The sequence below is a fragment of the Simochromis diagramma genome, unplaced genomic scaffold (assembly GCF_900408965.1).
Source record: "Simochromis diagramma unplaced genomic scaffold, fSimDia1.1 OVJJ01000293.1, whole genome shotgun sequence".
Lineage (NCBI taxonomy): Eukaryota > Metazoa > Chordata > Actinopteri > Cichliformes > Cichlidae > Simochromis > Simochromis diagramma.
Window position 1 is genome coordinate 23,927,066 of NW_024386801.1, and position 19,894 is coordinate 23,946,959.

At 40.5% G+C, this 19,894-nt stretch overlaps 1 protein-coding gene across 1 annotated transcript in view; it reads left to right on the forward strand.

Moving 5' to 3' along the window:
- LOC120730344 (synaptic vesicle glycoprotein 2B-like) overlaps positions 1-19,894 on the forward strand; it is a 40,440-nt gene that overhangs the window by 14,137 nt on the left and 6,409 nt on the right. The window contains exons 7-13 of the mRNA XM_040026692.1: positions 788-921; positions 1,167-1,256; positions 4,310-4,423; positions 6,682-6,770; positions 10,943-11,018; positions 11,379-11,467; positions 18,746-18,879. Coding sequence (XP_039882626.1) covers positions 788-921; positions 1,167-1,256; positions 4,310-4,423; positions 6,682-6,770; positions 10,943-11,018; positions 11,379-11,467; positions 18,746-18,879 — 726 coding nt within the window. The remainder of the gene's footprint in view (positions 1-787; positions 922-1,166; positions 1,257-4,309; positions 4,424-6,681; positions 6,771-10,942; positions 11,019-11,378; positions 11,468-18,745; positions 18,880-19,894) is intronic.

Here is a 19,894-nt window from a genome sequence, read left to right on the forward strand (position 1 = left end):
ATCTATTCACAACTGTCTATTCAATAGTGAATCAATAGTTTTGTTTTGTCAGCCATAAAAAGCTAATCAGTTGTAACTTTTGCTGCCCTCTTGGCCAGGTCTCCTTTGGAAAGACATTTTAATCTCAATGAGACTTTTTATTTATAGGATAATGAAGATGGATGAAATTAATCTCAGTGACCTAACCTCATTGTTAGAGGTGCAACCTGTTAAGTTTTATTTTCTATCAGTCTTACATATCAGCAGCACAGTAGTGCAGTGGTTAGCATTATGGCTAGTACTTGTTAAGAGAACTATCCCAGTGACAAGGCACTGTGCTACTAAAGGTGCAATAGGAGTCTCTATTTTGAATGGCTCTACAATTTCACACCAATACGATTCTGTAGATTATGGCTTTCTGCAGGTTTTTAGTGCTGGGGCTCATTCAAACCTCAAAGTAATGCACAACGTTATCCTGTAGTTTCTGAGTTGAGCTAGCTGTTGAAAAACAAACCAAAACAAAAGATTTCCTCTGTTCTGTCTGGACTAAATACCCTGAACAGTCTCAGCTGCAAATACATACAATTACGGTAAACTCAGAGAGGAAACATGCATCATTTACCACCTGCATTGCTTAATGCTGCTCTGAATCACTGTTTATGATACATTTCTACTTCTGACAGTTTGAAGTAAAACCTTAGTATTTTTCTCGAAACTTGTAAACAGTGATTTGTGTGTGTGTGTGTGTGTGTGTGTGTGTGTGTGTGTGTGTGTGTGTGTGTGTGTGTGTGTGTGTGTGTGTGTGTAGGCTGGGGCTTCAGTATGGGCACAGAATTTCAGTTCCACGCCTGGCGAGTGTTCGTCCTGGTTGCGGCTCTCCCTGCAATTGCTTCTCTGGTTGGACTTACCTTTATGCCCGAGAGCCCACGTTTCCTCCTGGAGGTGAGACTGTTAGCATAGTGTTTCTTTGTACACCTGCCTGCAAAGTGTACACATGTGGAAAGAACATAGCTGTTAATCAATTGTTAATCAATTTAAAAGAGACGATGAAAGTGTTGTTGGAGATCACCGAGATAGTTCACATTCACTATAGATGAACACTGACAACAGTTTTTTTTTCTTTGTAACGTTTTTCCATGGCTGTGTGTAAGTTTGAATACATCTGCCTGTGTTTGTTTATGGAGCAGAATGGCAAACATGATGACGCGTGGATGATCCTAAAACAGGTCCATGACACTAACTGGAGAGCCAAGGGGCAGCCGGAAAAAGTCTTCACTGTAAGTAAATGATTTTAATTAATAATAATGATTCTTATTGCACTTTCGAATAAACTGATTTTCTTATTTGATGGTAACTTTTTAAATTTTTATTTTCAACAATAAAACGAAACCGCTCAAGGATAACTAACAGCTTACGGCACGCATTAATGTTAAGTGAAGATTTTCCACTTTTTTATAAGTGTCATATCTGAATTTACCTTTACTTACCCATGCACTGACATGTAAATATATTATGGTACTGTCATGGTTTCCTGCTTCTTCTTTTTGTGTGTGTGTGTGTCTAAAGAGACATCTGTGGCTTCTAATTTGTTGATGGAGCAATAATCTATTATATTTATCAATCTGCTTGTATTATTGGCTGAGTGTCTGCCCTTGATAAAAAAAAACTGTTTGGTCAGAATATATTGTGAATGGAGTGATTTTTTCTAGCTGAATGGGAGCATAGGATCTTTGCCGGGTTTAAGTAGTAGACTAATGATGTTTGCAGATAGAGTCTAATCGTTCTGAATTTGAGTGACCATTCTGAAAAAAGTAGGAGCCGGTGTAGGCCAAAATTCTTTGAAAAATGATGCTGAAAACTATCTTGACCTGGGGCTTTATTTCTCATGAGATGCTGTTGGGCTTCATCATTCAGACATTGAAAGCGGTGAATCCAGACCCACAATCTGTTCTTCAGTTTTAGATTAGATTAGATGAGATAGAGCTTTGTTAACCCATCTGGTGGGTTTCTCTGGGAAATTCAGTTTCCAGTTGCAGAACACCAACAGAAGTTGCATATTACAGAGTTAGAATATCAAATAAAGGGGAATGAGGGAGTGCGAACATAAGTATAAAAATATAGCATATATACACATATATAAATACTAGTGCTGTCAGCGTTAATCTTGTTAAAATGATGTTAACGCCATAAACGCATTATTGCCCCGTACGTGGGGCTGCACAATGCTAATGCGTTGATGAGCTAACCACGCTAACACGTTGACTCCGTGCAGCCCCACGCACGGGACGATCCGCGTTAATGAGCTAACGGAGATTTGTCACGTTAATGCGGTTATGGCATTAACGTCATTTTAACAAGATTAACACTGACAGCACTAATAAATACAGAATATATAATAGAAATAAATAGGAATACTAGTGAAATATACTCATTATTGAGATGTAGACAGCCAAAGTCTAATGTACATTTCAACTATTGCAAGACTATTGCACAGTGATTATTGCACAGTGAAAAAACACTACAGCTTAGTCGCCCTCCTTTATCCTCCTGTTTCCCCTCCCTCTCCCCTCCAGCGAGGAGTTAAACAATTTGATGGCATGTGGGACAAAGCAGTTTTTAAGTCTGTTGGTCCAAGACTTTAGGAGAAGCAACCTGTTGCTGAGCAGACTCCTCTGGTTGTTTATGACCATATGCAGAGGATGCCCGGCTTTCTCCATAATGTCCTGCAGTTTCTTTAATCCTCTGCTCTGCCACTGTCACCAGAGTGTCCAGCTTCATGTCAACCACAGAGCTAGCCTTCCTGATTAGTTTTTTCAGTCTGGATGAGTCCTTCTTTACTGTGCTGCTCCTCCAGCACACCACAGCATAGAATAGTACTCCGGCAACCACCGACCCGGTAAAACATCCTCAGGAGCTTCCTGCAGATGTTGAAAGAACTCAGTCTCCTGAGGACGTACAGGTGCTGCATGTTGCATGACCAATGCAGTTTGTTGTTCACCCACAATCCAAGGTACTTGTACTTGTTGACCACCTCCACCTCCTCTCCCTCTATCTGAACTGGCAGTGGACCTGGTCTGGACCTCCTGATGTCCACAACCAGTTCCTTGGTCTTTGAGGTGTTGAGTTGCAGGTGGTTTGTGCGACTCCATGTAACAAAGTTCCTCACCAGACTCCTGTACTCCTCTTCCTAATCACCCCAGATACACCCCATGATGGCTGTGTTGTCTGCAAACTTCTGAAGGCATGATTCAGAGTTGTAGCAGAAGTCAGAGGTGTACAGGGTGAAGAGAAGAGGGGACAGCCCAGTTCCCTGTGGTGCCGCAGGTTAGAGCCCAGATAAATGCCACACTCAGTTCCAGTAGCACTCATCTCTACATCAACTGTTCAGAGGAGACTGTGTTAATCAGGATTTTATGGTCAAATAGCTGCTAAGAAACCACTACTAAGGAAAAGCAACAAGCAGCATAGATCTGTTTGGGCCAAGAAACACAAGGAATGGACATTAGACCAGTGGAAATCTGTGCTTTGGTCTGATGAGTCCAAATTTAAGATCTTTGGTTCCACTCGCCATGTCTTTGTGCGATGCAGAAAAGGTCTCTAGATGCATGGTTCCCACCATGAAGCATGGAAGAAGAGGTATGATGGTGCTTTGCTAGTGACACTGTTGGGGATTTATTGAAAATTGAAGACACACTGAACCAGCATGGCTATCACAGCATCCTGTGCAACATGCCATCCCATCCAGTTTGCGTTTAGTTGGTCCATCATTTATTTTTCAACAGGACAGTGACCCCAAACACACCTCCTGGCTGAGTAAGGGCTATTTGACCAAGAAGGAGAGAGATGGAGTGCTGCGCCAGATGGCCTGGCCTCCACAGTCACCTGACCTAAAACCAATCAAGACGGAGATGGACCGCAGAGTGAAGACAAAAGCGTCAGTGCTCAGCATCTCTGGGAACTCCTTCAAGACTGTTGGAAAATCATTTCAAGTGATGACCTCATGAAGCTCATGGAGAGAATGCCAAGAGTGTGCAAAGCAGTAATCAAAGCAAAGGGGGGCTGTTTTGAGGAATCTGAAATATAAAACATGTTTTGAGTTATTTCACGCTTTTTTATTTCATAAATAATTCCACATGTGTTCATTTGTAGTTTTACAGTGTATATAGTCATGAAAATAAAGAAAAAGCATTAAATGAGGAGAGAGAAACCAAGTCTGTTCTGCTATAAATTTATGTATAAAGTAAAGTAAATACACCTAATTCTGTTATGTTAAGAAAAAGCTACTTCGCAGTGTTTTTCAAAAAGTTTCCTGTTTTGTTTTTTTTTATAGGTGGTGCACATCAAGACACCGAAAACAACTGAAGATGGTTTTTTCGAGGTTCAGAGTGCAACAAGAACACCTGTACAACGATGGGCTGTACGCTCACTGACACTCTGTAAACTGGTATGTAGGAACACAGACTGGAGCACCATCTCTAGCTCAGAATCTGGCTTGGACTTATTTTGTATTATTGTAGGTTTTTTACCTTACAATATAAGGTGCCTATTGTGATTTGGCGCTATATAAATAAAATTGAATTTACTGAGGGGTCAGAGAAGGGTGAATGTGGGTTTGTCCTAGTTAAATGTTATGTTCCCCCAGATAGTTCAAGGGATGTCAAGAAATAACAATAAAACTCTCCAGGTTGAAAGTGTCAAAGGACATGACACAAATGAATTTATTATTGTTATTTTTATTACTTTAATTATTTATTTGTTAATAACCTAACTAAAAGAGACAGAAGCTACTATCACCACCAACAAGGAAGAACACAAAACACGTAGTTTGGTCAAAACAATTATAAATGATCAAAACACACTCTTCTCCGCTGACTAGGAGGAAAGTTACAAGCAAACAGCACACACTATAAAGAGAATGACACTCTGGCACCAGAGCTCGAATTTGCTTGACACAAACCTCCAGTGTTAATTTTGACAGCAAATTTTGACTAAAAAATTTTATTAAACATAATTTACACATCTTAAGTCTTTTAGTTTAGTTATACTTTTAGTAGACTAAATCTAAAGTTGATTTAATAGACTAAAATATAAAGTGTAAAAGTTTGTCATGTTTTTACTGGTGAGATTTGATCCACATGGTTTAAAAAGAGTCTTTTTTCACACCTGTAGTGTTTAGTCCATTCAAATGGGACTCTGCTGTATTCTCCCATTTGGTGAAGTTTGTTTGTGCAGGTGTTCAGTTCAGTTCATTTTTATTTCAAACATTTCAAACATGTGCCTTCACAATCATTACAAAATATCATTCCATTATTTGTTTGAAAAGGAGTAGGCAGAAGTATTTACTTATTTGTCCCTACCCCCTCAAGTTTTACCTCTCATTCATTTAATTTTTTTTTAAGTCTTAAATTAAACAAACAACATATGAAACAAAAGTAAAGCAAAACAAAACAAAACATACATAAATCAAAAACAAGAAATTAGCAAGCCCCACCACAGTATAGTTTCTTTCATATGAAAAATACAGAATGTGTATATTTGCAGATACACAAGTTATGGAAAAACAAACAAACAAAAACAAAAAACAGAGAAAGTGTCCTTAAGTGTCCTTAAGTGTCCTAAACCAAAATAACCGCACCGAGATCCTTTGGACAGGCTGGTCTCGGTACGGTTAAAAAAAACCCTCCAGAGCAGTTTGTTTAATGTCTGAGCATGTGCTGACCCCGATCCCAGCCAACTATCATGTGTGTTGCAGGTTTGAGCTAAAAAAACATCCTGCTGTATGCTTTGTATTCTCAATGCGGGAACTATAGTTGTGTCTCTACGGGCTAGCAGCTAGCCATGAAATAACTATAAATTCTCTGTGTTCAGCAGTACAGAACACTGCACTTTCTTCCTGTACTTACTTTTGTTTCTCTTTCCCCAAACACATCTGGCCAATGAGTTTACTGAACATTATTGTGTGGTTTGTAATTATGGATTTTGGCTTATTTGGAGTTCAATTGGATTTTTTGTTGTGTGAAAATGAAACAAACCAAGACAAAAGCTACAAGTTTACAAACTCATTAACTGATTCAGACCAGAGTAAATGAGCTACAGGTGTGTGTGGCCGAGGAATGGGTTCAGGGTGTACATGAGGCTGTGGTTGGCTTGTATGTGTGCAGATCCTGCACCACCAAAACCTGGTTGGGCCCTGGGCATTGTTGGAGGAAGAGTGGGTAAAGGTTAGGTGTCGGAATGCTTTCCTGCCCGTGCACTGTTGGCTCTGGGTCCATTGTATAACTGGCGCCACCAACATTAACAGGACGATTACATTAGAGCCTCTTATTATGTGTTTTGTTTGTTTTGTTTCAGAATCAGAGAAATTGTATTAATCCCAGATGGAAATTTTTTTTTAAAGATTTCGGGTCATACTCGAACTCAGGCTGTCCACTCTCAGCCACGCAAGATACATGCTCATCCGACTGTGTTTGATCATCAAAATTTTCTTTTTTGAAAAAGTGGAAATGGGTTAACAAAAATGTGGAAAAGCAAGTGGTGCTGAAAACAAGCTCCACATTCCTTGTCTTCAGTCGCCACTTATAAAGACGAGGCAATTAGGTGATGTGAGGGAAAACTTCCTTGTTTTGGAAACAAAGCAGTCAGTGGTAATAAATAAAAACTGCATGGTTCTAGGCTCATTCTGTGTTTGTATATGTAAACCAGGTGTTGAGGAACGTGGCATCTCTCCTTTCTGCAGAGCTGAGATTTGCTACACTCTTCATGGCTGTCATCTGGTTCTGCATGGCTTTCAGGTAAGTTCCCAATTTCAATTCAACTTTTGATTCAATTTTATTTATATGCTGCCAAATCACAACAACAGTTGCCTCAAAGCACTTTATATTGTAAGGTAAAGACCCAAAAATAAAAGGGAGAAAACTCCAACTATCACACAACCCCCTTTGAGCAAGCACTTGACAACAGTGGGGAGGGAAAATTCCCTTCAACAGGAAGAAACCTCAGTCAGAACCAGGCGGGCAGCCATCTGCCACAACTGGTTGGGCTGAGGGGAGGAAGACAGGATAAAAGGCACACTGTGGATGACAGCTAGAGATGAATAATAATTTATGCATAATGAAAGCAGTGGTGTATAGATGCATAGTAAGTGGAAAAAGGTGAATGAAGAAGAAACTCATGGAAAACATGTTTTCTAATGGTTAAATTCTTATTTCCAATCCAATCCAACTTTATTTATAGAGCACTTTAAAAACAACATGGCTGACCAAAGTGCTTTCCAGTAAAAGAAAAACAGATAAAAGTTAAAAACCATACATTAAACAGACAAAGAAAGTTAAATAACAATAAAATAAATACATAAATTAAAAAAGGGATAAAATAAATCAGTAAATATTAAATATTAAAACAGGAGTAAAATAGACAATAAAATATACAATAAATAAAATTAACAAAGTAAAAAAAGACTAAGAGCAACCAAAAGCTGACTAAAACTGACTACAAGCTGACTGTGGTTCTTCTCCTTAAAAACCTTAGAAAAAAGGTGTGTTTTTAAAAGTGATTTGAAGATTTCAAGTGTTGGGGCCAGTCAAATATGGAGGGGCAACTTATTCCATAATTTGGGGGCCACAACAGCGAACCCATGTGGAAAAGAAATAGAAAAAAACTTATAAAAGACTTGCATCAGATTTGGCCTACTTCATATAGTGAATCATATAAGGCTTATATGATTTACTCGTGAAAGTGGCCATTTTCTCATTACTTTCATATATTGTTTTAGGAAGTATCCAAAACATACAAGTTTCATTTATATAATTTTTCAAGGGATCTTATATCTGTTTTCACTCTTATATGCTTTTCATACAAGTTTCACACAAGACAGATACAAACTTTATAAGATTTATATATATCTTTTCCATATGGGAATGCTCAGTCCCCCCGGTGTTTCAGTCTCGACAGCAAGGAGTGGCTGGTCAGTTAATCTGAGAGACATTTGTGGAGTGTATAGGTGTAGAAGGTCTGACAGGTAAGTAGGAGCCAGGCCATTCAAAACTTTAAAAGCAAACAATAAAATTTTTAAATGAATTTTAAAATGGACAGGAAACCAGTGTAAAGAGGCAAGAACAGGGCTAATGTGCTCGTGTTTGTGTGTACCTGTCAGCAGGCGAGCAGCAGCATTCTGGACCATTTGCAAGTGGGATAGTGAAGCCTGATCAATACCAATATAAAGTGCATTACAATAATCAAGTGGTGAGTGGTCACAAATGCATGTAAAACTCTAAGTCACAAAAAGAGATAATAGGTTTGACTTTAGAGAGCTGCCTCAGCTGAAAAAAGCCATTTCTCACCGCTCTACTTATCTGTTTGGCCATTTTAAGTGCTGTGTCAATTTTTACTCCAAGGTTGCTGGCAATTGGTTTGACACAGGATGTAAGAGGACCTAAGTTAGGTGGTGGGACACCAGGGCCACTCGGCCCAAATATAATGACCTCAGTCTTCTTTTCATTAAAATTTAAAAAAAATTCAGAGCCAGCCATGCTCTGAGGCATTCTAAAATAGGCCTGAGGGAGTTAGGGTCATTATGTTTCTGTCATGGCTACCAGACAGACTTACAAGCAGACAGAGTTTTTTGAAGACAGTCAAAAGAAGACAGTTTATTAACAACGGGGAACACCTCAGTGCTATATATATGTACAGTGAACTGGGAGGGGGGTCCAGGGCTCCAGGGAGAGGGGGTAATCCACACACTCACTCCTCATCAGCCACACTGGCTCCCAAATCTTCACTCACACCACCACACACAGGAAGGGTCCGTAATCTGGTCCAGGAGGGGGATATTCAGGAGATTCAACGTTCCAGCGGCGAACTGCTCTGTGCCACTGCCTTAAATAGTAGCTTGGGAAATCAGCCAGATCAGCAGCAAGTGGTGACAATCACACAGGTGTGTGGGCCAAGCGCGAGAGCCTGTAACCAGCTCTGCCCAGGCAGAGAGGAGCGAGGGAGAGGCAGAGAGGAAGAGAAAAACAAAAACAAAACCTGTAGCCAGTGTGAGCCAGCCAGAGAGACACGGGGACCATGACAGTTTCAGGGGTAGATAAATCTGACAGTCATCTGCATAACAATAAAATGACACTTTATGTTTGTTTGTTTTTAATAATATGGCCAAAAGGAAGTAAATAAATGCTAAAAAGAAGGGGCCCGAGGATGGATCCTTGAGGTACACCACATGGGAGGGGGGCAGAGGATGAATAAAATTTACCAAGTGAGACTGAGAAACTTCTGTCAAACAGATATGACCTGAACCACTCCAAGGCTGTGCCTCTAATTCCAACATGATGTTCTACACGAGAAATTAAAATGTTGTGATCTACGGCATCAAAAGCTGCTGTGAGATTCAAAAGCACAAATAACACGGAATTCCCAGAGTCAGCAGTTAGTAAAATATCATTAAAAACTCTCAAAAGTGCAGACTCTGTGGTGTGAAGTGCTTTAAAACCTGATTGAAATACTGCAATTTTTTTTTTGACTGTTTAAAAAAGTCTGCAGCTGTGAAGACACTACGTTTCCAAAATTTTAGGAACAAAAGGAAGCTTTGAAATAGTTCTGAAATTATACAACAAAGAGGCATCCAGGCCAGGGCGTTTCAGCAGAAGCTGGACCACTGCCTGTTTAAAAGTTACAGGTACATCACCTAAAGTCAGGCTGCTGTTCATAAGCCTTTGAATATAAGGTCCAATAGTGTCCCAAACTTCTTTTAAAAAAGCGATGGCGAAGGACATCACTGGGAGAGCCAGACTTGATTTGGGTAACAATTTGCCCCAGATAAGACAGAGACACGTGGTCAAAATGGCTAAAACTGCCAAAGGTGTGATAATAAGTTATTTGTAAAGAAATTCATTAAGTTGTTACTAATTAAGGTTAATCTCCTAAGATCCGAACTCTTCCAATGGCATGCATCTTTTAATTCTCTTTGATATTTGGGCTGATTGGGACCTGATGAATGTAAAAACAAAGAATTGCCAGATTTTTTTTTTTACCTGATTTTTGTTTCTGGCAAAAATGAGATCCACATATGAGGATATTTGTTTAAAATTTCAATAGAACAGTGGCAGCATGATGTCCTTGTAAGCGGATATCAGGCCCTTGTAGAGCAAAATATAGTATTTTGGTCTAAACAACCCAAAATGTGATGTCCACATATGTGGACGCCAGGTCCTAGGAAGTTAAAGGAATGGTTCGCTCAACAGACCTTTGACATTTTGTCACCATGGCTACAATGCTGAAGAAAAATCTGGTGTTGTTTTTTCTTCAATAGTAAGATTAGTAAGATTTATGCTATTGACAATTACTGAGAATAGTAAGATTTTCCAGGTTTAGGGCTGTTTTAAAGAGCAGCGATCCATTTTTCCAGACTAAATGAAGATCTGATAAATAAGTGATACACCATTTCATCTCCAGCTTATGGTTATCTGCTTTAAGGTGCACATCTTAGAGTTACACCAGGGAGTCAAGTACTTCTTACTAGAGACTTTCTTTTTCAGAGGAGCAGCAGGATTCAGAGTCACAGTAAAGATGTAATACTATTGTGGGAGTAGGGTTCAGGTAGCTTACCTGCACGGTTTCTTAATAGAGTTATAATTTGGGAAATCTTTAAATAGTTGTCTACCAAGAGCTTGATGAGCAGGTATAGAAAGGACAGCCTCCAGGAGAAACTCCACCCACAGGTGGGTCAGCGAAGCAGAGAATTCGTTCTAAATATTTGCTCCCTGGTTTTTAGATCACTGAGGAAATAATTACCCTAACATGAATTGTATACGGTATTACCTCACAACAGATATGGGAATGAAATATGGCAACATTGCACACACACATGTCAGAATCCAAAATAGAGTCTAGAGTCTAAAGTGATATGAGGACGAGTCACTTTTATTCTTAACCTTTTGTTAATTCAGCGTCTCATGTTTTTTTACAGCTTTTATGGCTTGTCTGTGTGGTTCCCTGACATGATCAAACACCTTCAGCATGAAGAGTATGTGTCTAAGGTCCAGGTAATGTCATCTACTCATAAAAGAGTCTTAATACAATATCATTTCAAATCTGGTTGATGTATTATTTTGTATATGTGTTTTATATATTAATTTGTACCATATATGCTACATCAGGCGTTTTTTTTTTTGTTTTTTTTTAGCTATGTGTATTTTTTGCAAAATATATTTTAACATTTATTTCAGCTTTTTGGGGGTAAAAACAACAACAACAAAAATTCACCCTGATGACACAGAAGGCAAACCACTTACAAAAACTCACATATTGAATATAATAAACTTGGCTTTAAAGGGTTAAGTCAAAATGAATCAAACAAGATTTGAGCACAGAAAACAGATTTTCATTGTTTTGTTTCTCTCTAGGTTATCCATAAAAAACGAGTGGAGAACATGATTTTTGACTTTCCTTTGGAGAACCAGATCCATGAAGAAGTAGAATACATCCGTGACAAGTAAGCTTTAATGCTGCTTAAATTCACTGCTGGCTTGAGGTTTATCTACTTAAATATGCTGTAATTTAATATTCATTCGCTGCTGTTTCACCTCTCATCTGAGAAGCTTCTTCAGTTCTAAGAGCAACTGGTGGAGAGTCCCAGATTTTAAGGCCTATGGGAGTGTCTCCAACAGGGACATGGACCCCCTATTGACCCTCTACCTAATCAAGATGTGAAAACGGGTGTGGGTCACAATCAGCCAAGGTTTCGTGTGAACCCATTGTGAAACCTGGCCCCACCTTATCATGGGATGTACTGAGGTCAAATGGCCCAGGATGTGAGTGGGCGTTATTCCGTCTGGGAAGGGATCTCAAAACTGGATTATAGATGGCAGACAGTTGGTGTTGTAAACCACCACCTCTGTTCAAAGATGGTTGTTCACAGTGGACATAGATGGCTTCTTTCACTCCTCTTTCACTGTCTTCTCTGTCCAAAATGTGAACATTGACGTCCTCAAAAGAGTGACCTTTGTCGTTTAGATGCAGATGGACAGCCGAGACTTGTCCCGTCGAGGTGGCTCTTCTAAGATGATCTCCTGTCTGAACTAAGGAAAGAATGGTTTCTTTTGTCCTGTCCGGTCTAAGAGAAAGATCTTCATTAAAATAGGGATTTGTGTTGGTGTGTGGGACTGTAGCTGATAAGTTTATATTGTTAAATGGTAAATATGAGACAATGCATTTTAGATCATTTTATGGAGAAATGCAAAGTGATGTAATGAGTAGTGCAACAACTTACTTTCTCCTGGGAGGAAATTGTTAAGTGATCGATAAGGAAATCAGAATCACTAAATTCTAAATAATTCACATGCATAGTCATAGAGACTGTGTGCATGACGGTCCATGTGGACACTGCCTGTGTCATCTGTGCTTAAAGTGATCGAGCCAGTAACCTAACAATCAGAGGCTTGGTGATGTTATCCTCACTTCCTTCTGGACAGATACTGAAGCCCGAGCTTCCCCTGATTCATCCATCGGAGTGCAAGTGTGTGAATTTTAGATAAAACTACTTAGGTATAGGTAAAAGCAAACTCTAGAGACAAGGGAATCTACCAGTAGCCCTTAAATCCAGTGATGTGAAAAAGCACCCAGGCAGTCTCACAATGATGTGTATGAGGTTAGTGCAATCTGGTAGAGGGGAGAACACATCAGCAAAGGGCTGCTGCAATTCAGAAACATCTGTTCTGTAGGCCATCACAAAGGAGCATAGCAAGACTGATAGAATTTGTTTGTCTGCCTGTAAATCGATCAATCTATCATTCGCCAGGCTCATTAGACAGTCTTCACCAGTCTCCATGATTGGGATAATAAATTTGCCTTGCTCCTGCCCTGTCAGTTGGCATCACCTCATAATCTTCATCATTCATTTGCCATGTGACTTTGAAGGGCCCTTGCCACTTGGCAAATAATTTAGTGGTGGAGTAATGGAGTAACATAAGCACTTTATCTTGTGGTATCCAGGCAAATAGCATTTCACAGGGAAAGGGAATTGGAGGCCTGCAGTACCTTCTGCACTGCAAGCAACAGAAGATCCAATCACCAATACAATCAATGGTCCTAGTAGTGTTCATCATCACTAATGAACTTATGAATTGTGGGTTTTAGAGTCTTATTCAGCTGCTTCAACAGGCCATCTGTGTAGGGGTGATATCCACTGGTCAGAATAGACATAATACACAGGAATTCATAAAGCTCTCTCAGTGTGTGGAACATGAATGATGTGCTCTGGTCCATCAGAATCTCTTTCAGGATTCCTATGAGAGGAAATAATGGGTGGGTATTGATAAGATTTTCACGATTGCGATTCCATTTTCGATTCTGTTTAACGATTCGATTCTTTATCGATTCTCTTATCGATTCTCTTAACGATTCTTTTTAAAAAAGGAGAACACACAGGTCGAATACCTTAGAACTTTGTTTTATATCTTCTCTTTGAACAAGATAGAAATTTAGGAGTAACATGGCCTTACAAACCCAACAGTGAGATCTTAAGAGATCCAGCCTATGGCTCTTCTTTTTTTTTTTTTTTTGTGTCCCGTTTGGATCTTTAGCCATCAGAATTGTTGTCTTAAGACCAAGAAAGATGCCAAGCGGATTTATTTTACCAAGTGGATTGTCATGGCCTTGCCACATTGGTCCATTTGATTGACCTTTATTATAATTATGTATTTATTTTATTTTCGGTTGCTACAAACGGGACAGACATGACTGGGGGATAGGACAGGGAGAAAGAATGAAAGAAAGAGAGGGAGAGAGAGAAAACCAGAGGGGAGAAGAGACGGTGAGAAAGGGGGGGAAGTGTTATGAGTGGCTGTGTGCAGACAGGAAAAGGACCCAAGGTGCAGACTCCGGAGACAGATGTGAACTCAAAACAGCTTTAATGTTAAACTCAAATATAACATAACTGGAAAAAATCAACATAAACTTACACCAGAGGACTGACAGAACACACAGCTAGGTAAACGGTAGATCACAACACAGACACAGAGAAACACAGGGCTTAAATACACAGAGGGAGCAATCAGGGAATGGGTAACAGGAGGGAAACACAGCTGGGGCAAATCAGGCCTAACAAGACAAGGGGAAGCAAAACCAGATACATTAACATCAGACATGGACTTTCAAAGTAAAACAGGAAACACATAACACAGACTGAACCAAAGACACAGACTCACATGCAGGCACTACAACAGAGGGAACAGAGACGTGGGACCAGGGCAGACACAGACACTGACTGGACATGGGGATATAGCGGACAGGGGAGACAGCAACTAAGGATTACACAAAGACAACCCATAAGACATGACTCTAACAAAGAAACCAAAGCATAGAAATGATAAATAATATATAAACTCAAAACCCTGGGTCAACGACCCAGGCATCCTAACAGGAAGAAAGAAAGAAAAACAAACAAAACACCTGGATCACCTGTATGGAGAAAAAAAAACAGAAGACAAAGCAAACAAAAAAAGAGCAACATAATAAATATAACACCATCACAATAAACTAGCTAGCAGTAGATAACAGTAGATACTAAATATTAAACGCTATTGTGCAGTACGCAAGATAGACAGCGCACAATATGCTTTGAGGCAGCAGCCAAGAAAGGTGTAGTCCGCGTCTGTGAACACCCGTGTGTACACCTGTGTGCACACCTGTGTGGATCAGCATGCTTGTATTCCAAAGGTTTCTCCATGTAACGATCTGCTAGGGAGTGTGGGGAGCCATAGCCCCGTCCACCAGGGTATGAAGCAGGTATGGAGGAGATCCAGGCCCCAGATATCCAGAGGCCCCAGAGTACAAGGACCCGAGGAGGACCACCAAAAAGGGGGGGGGGGGGGGGAACCGTGCCACCCTCCTGGGAAGAGCTGAGTAGAGCCCCAAATGAGAGGTCACCCCGCAGCTACGGAGCAGAGGCCAGAGGGGGTTGCAGTGGCGTGCCCGCAGGCTCTGCCGGCAGCCAGCTGTGCCAGAGAGGACCGAGCTTCAGGCCCAGAGGCCTGAGGGCACCCCACCCCCCGGAAGGGGCCCAGCCGGGTCACAGGCGCCAGGCCCTGCCAATCAGCCACCAGGAGTGAGCCGGTACATACATGAGCGCCCAGCCCCAGTCGACAAGAACCACCAACACACCAACGTCTGAGGGCATCAGCCACCTGAAGGGAGTGTGGTGAGGGGAGATAGGCCTCCGTACTTTAGAGGGCCTGAGATGTACCCAGAGAGGTTGAGTCTAAGACCCAACCTGACATATAGACACAGACGAACAGACGAACAGGCACACGCGGACACAGACGTGCATTCCTACCCCCATATGCACAACCAAATACTCGGCACTCACCCAACGTGTAGACAGACACAAATAGACACTGCACAGACAGTCACACTCCCCAAACATACTCTATATCCCAGGTCCAGGTACCACCGCCCCCAGAGGGGCAAGCCGCACCTAGACCCAGGAGATGTAACCCTTCTCTCTGGGGTGGAGGCAAGCGGACCACCTCCTTATCTGCAGTAGCAGGGAGGCCCCGCATCCCAGACCCCAATCTAACGGCCAGCACCTCCTCCCAGCCCCCCAGCCTATGGCTCTTCAATGGGGTGTCACAGGGTCCCCAGGAAAAAAAATTGCAAATGTAAAATAATAAAATAAACATTCTTCTGTAGCAATAACAAAGTATAACATAAATTATTCTGTAGCAATTACACAAGAATATCCAGTAATGTCCCTGCCTACAATTAAACACATTCACTTACCGAAAATCGGGGCATCTGCTGTGGCAAATGGGTGCAAGCCTTTGACCACAAACTTAGTCACTGCTCGGTGACATTCGTCTATCCTGGCCTGAAAGGAGACGCTACCGGTAGACCCCAGCCAGTCTATTTACAAAATCAGCAGCTGCGCAAGGCAGGAACTATTTGCGGCCTTGATTCTGTTTTGGCCCTCTATTTAATTTTCACCGGCACTATGGGACAACTGTGAACATTATTATGTTCATGCTTAAAATCCACACACAATAACTCCACCATAGCTCAGGTTCTGAACCAGGCTCTGGTGGATTAGTGACTGTGTACAGCCTGAATCCACTCATGCCTGGCGTATACTACTACTGCCCGTCACCCCTCCCAGGGTATGGGCCGCCAAAGGTAGATCTCCAGAGATTTCTTCAGATTTGGTGTATACCCCATATACCTCATTGCATTCTTACTGGATGGTGTATGTTCATCCTGAGCCTTGGAGAGCTGGTGGCCCAGACCACCTGACCAACCTCTTTGAGTGTACACTCATTCTGGAAATGCCTGGGACGGGTGGCAGGTGTTTGTTCTGCAGGTTGGGTACGGGTACATGGTAGCTAGCATGATGGCCACATCCTCACCTATTCTGATGTCTGCAGTGGAAGCATATAAATGAATATCTGTCACCATCAGCTCCAGCAGCCATTTTTCTCATTCAGACTCCCCCAGCTCCAGTCACCTTGGCAGCATCCTTCAGTAGGGCGAAAAACGCACAGTCCTGTCTGCTTTGAAAATGGTAAATGTACTGGTATTTATATAGCCCTTTTCTACTCTAAGTGAACAACCAAAGCACCTTTTACTACTATGACCTTGAAGACCGAAGGTGGAGAGGTTGCCATTCCCAACCGGGACAGCAGGCTCTGCAGCAGCTTGGTCTACTTGTCCAACAAAGCCTGCAGCGACTCTAGGTGCTTCAACCCATGCTTGCTCTGGGTCCCACACAGCCATTTCAGCTAACATTTGCACCAGTGATGCTACTGGCTGCACCATTTATTACTCAGATGTCATCTAGTGGATACCTTAAGCACCAGTGTGGCAATAGCTAGTTCTGCTAGTAAGGATGAGGGTCAGCTTGTGATTCGTTTAGATATTTATTTGACACACTTTCAAATCAATTCAATAACATTCAGTTCAATTTTATTTTTTTTAAACACCAAATCACAACAACAGTTGCCTCAAAGTGCTTTATTATTGTAAGGTAAAGACCCTACAATGATTCAGATAGATAAGTATTAATATCCTCCTGCACAGCGATAAATATAAGAATATGATTTAGTCTTGAAATTTTTCTGGCTTGTTACTGGTATGCTTTCTTGGCATAAGCCTAAAGAACCACAGAACCCTTGCTGTACCGTGTGATTCCTGGCTCAGTTTGTCATAAAATAGTTCCTACAGGTGAAAACTAAAAAGGGTGAGTTGGTATTTGACTGAATAAAAATAGCTTGGAATGGACAGGGATTGAGATGTAATATGTTTTGGTTAAATTAAGGGCAATTTGTGATTTGGGCTGTACCTCTGACTCTGAAGGACAAGTTATTAAAAAGGACATCCACAGGCATCGGATGTTTTTATCTGTCTTCAGAGTTGAGCTAAAGCTTCAAATACAGCTGTTGCCAAAACATATCGCTGCAATTTGTTCGTATTACCAAATATATATTAAAAAACAAACAACAACAACAGCAAACCAATATTCACCTATACTTAATACTCTAACTCTGGGTATTTTAACATAGGGGTTAGAGCTAGAGCTCTACACTTGTGCAGGTACCATTCACAGCTGAACCTTAGCATTCCCAAATAAGGGAATGCATCTTCAAGTTTTAAGTACAGATATAATGTATATTTTGTTATATATTTTACAAACTTCTATGCTCTTTTAGAATAAAATGCACAGAATCGGGTTTAACTTTCAGTTTGACATGAACCACATGATTATAACAGGGCTTCTTTTTTCATACATTGTATTGCCATGAAGATTGTTCCACCATTTTCACTCCAACATGCTTTTGCATGCTTCAACTTGTGTCAGTTTTGGATTTATGCCCACTGTCCATTCTGATTCTGTGCTGATAGCAATAGAAGTGAGAGTCCATGTTTTCCATTTCTCAATCTGTATTCTCACCTGTACTTGTGTTCTTGTAGATTATTGAGCATCCTTTATATAGCATCCTTTAAAACTTATATATAGCCAAGTTCTAATTAAATCATTATCTTCTTCTGATTCAAATATGAGAAATCTGCCAACAGCTAAGCTTGAGGAACGACTGGTCATGACCTACCTGAAACAGGAACAGATGAAATGCAAACTAGAATAAATTTTGCTGTGATGCTCATGGATTTGGGTTAGGGTTAGGCAGGAAAATACAACGTTAGTATGGTGCATTATGTATTTACAATGCTGCTTGAAACCATACCTACACCCTATGTGAATATTGTCTTCTTCAAAAATTGACTTTATGGTCATCATTTCATCCCTTTAAAAACTCTTTTCCAGCACTTTCTAAATTGTTGTCACCTACAAACAACACACTTAAAAAACTAGGCACATAAAATGTATGCTTACTTCTTACTTCCTGAAACTTCAGAAACACTACCCTGTATGCAGGGACCCTCTGGAGACAAAACTCTGCTTTAGTTATTCCACTTAGTTATTTAGTTATTCAGCTTAAACAGAAACTGATAAAATGAGTCCCTTAAATAGTTTCTTCTCCCTCGTTTAAGTACCTGTTAAGGAAACATACCTGTAGTGGAGTTTTTGATTGTAGATAATTTTGTTTCGGTGCAGTCAGGTACTGACGTGTTGATATGTAACATTTACCAAGAAAGCTGTGGTTCTATTTTGAAATTGCCCTTCTGTCCCTAAGGATTTATATTTCTGAGGTAAATTTGAACTCAAGAACACAAGTCAGTGCTTTGATTTGAGAAAGGCTCTTTGTCCATCCCATTCTCATAGGTTCATCAATATAGAGATGAAGTCAGTGAAATTTAAAGACTCTCTGTTTGAAGACTGTCACTTTGAGAACATCAGGTCCTCTGAAACAGTGTTTGAGAACTGCACCATCCACTCCACTGTCTTCTACAACACAGGTAAGTTTGAATGGGACAATTTGTTGGAACTGGTTGCAGCTTTGGTATAGAAACGAATGTGAATGTGAGTGAAAATGGTTTCTACCCCTCAGGTATGAAAGGCTGATAGGGCATTATCGTCACTCTGCTGGGCGGGCAGGTGGATAGGCAGCACCGTCATCCAAGTTCGTCAATGCAATAACTAGAGAACTTTACATTTTTATAAAGGGTGTCTTTATTGAACGTTATACCTACATTTTCTTTCTTTTAATATAATGTTAATCTTTTGGGAGGGCTGTAGCTCAGGAAGAACAGCAGGTCACCTACTAATGGGAAGGTTGGTGGTTCAATCCCTGTCTGCTTCAGTCTCCATGCCAAATATCCTTGGGTGAGAAACCTACCTTAAGTTACTCTCTGATGCATCTATCAGAGTATGAATGTTAGATAGAAAGCACTTGCATAGAAAAAAAATGCTTGTGTGGTTGAATGAGGAAAATGTGTAAAGCACTTTGAGTGCTCAGAGGGAGTAGAAAAGTGCTATGTAAGAACCAGTCAATTTATAATTTCAATATTTGTTTTTTGGATGACAGAAATCCCAGCGATTTTGAAAATATTAAACCAGGGTTTACTCTACTGCTTTCCAATTGTCTGCCTCCAGTGATTTTCATTTAGAAATGTGGTTCCACATTTTTCATTAGTTTGAGAACAGTCACAGGCTTCAGCTAAACATTTTAATCTTTTATCACCAAAATGTATATAATAATTACAGTAATTAAAACTGTGAGGTTCTATGTCCCTGTCATTCAAGCCGCAGTTCATAACTACAGTGTTTGCCCCCTTCCTGATTTTCTATTTTTTGTGTATGTTTGTCACACAGGTCATCAAACAAATGTAAATATTAGACAAAGATAATACAAGTAAACACAGAATATAGTTTCTAAATCTCTGAGTCAGAAAAAGGTTACAAAGCCATTTCTGAAGCTGTGGGACTCCGGCAAACCAGAGTGAGCACTGTTGTAAAACATAGAACAGTGGT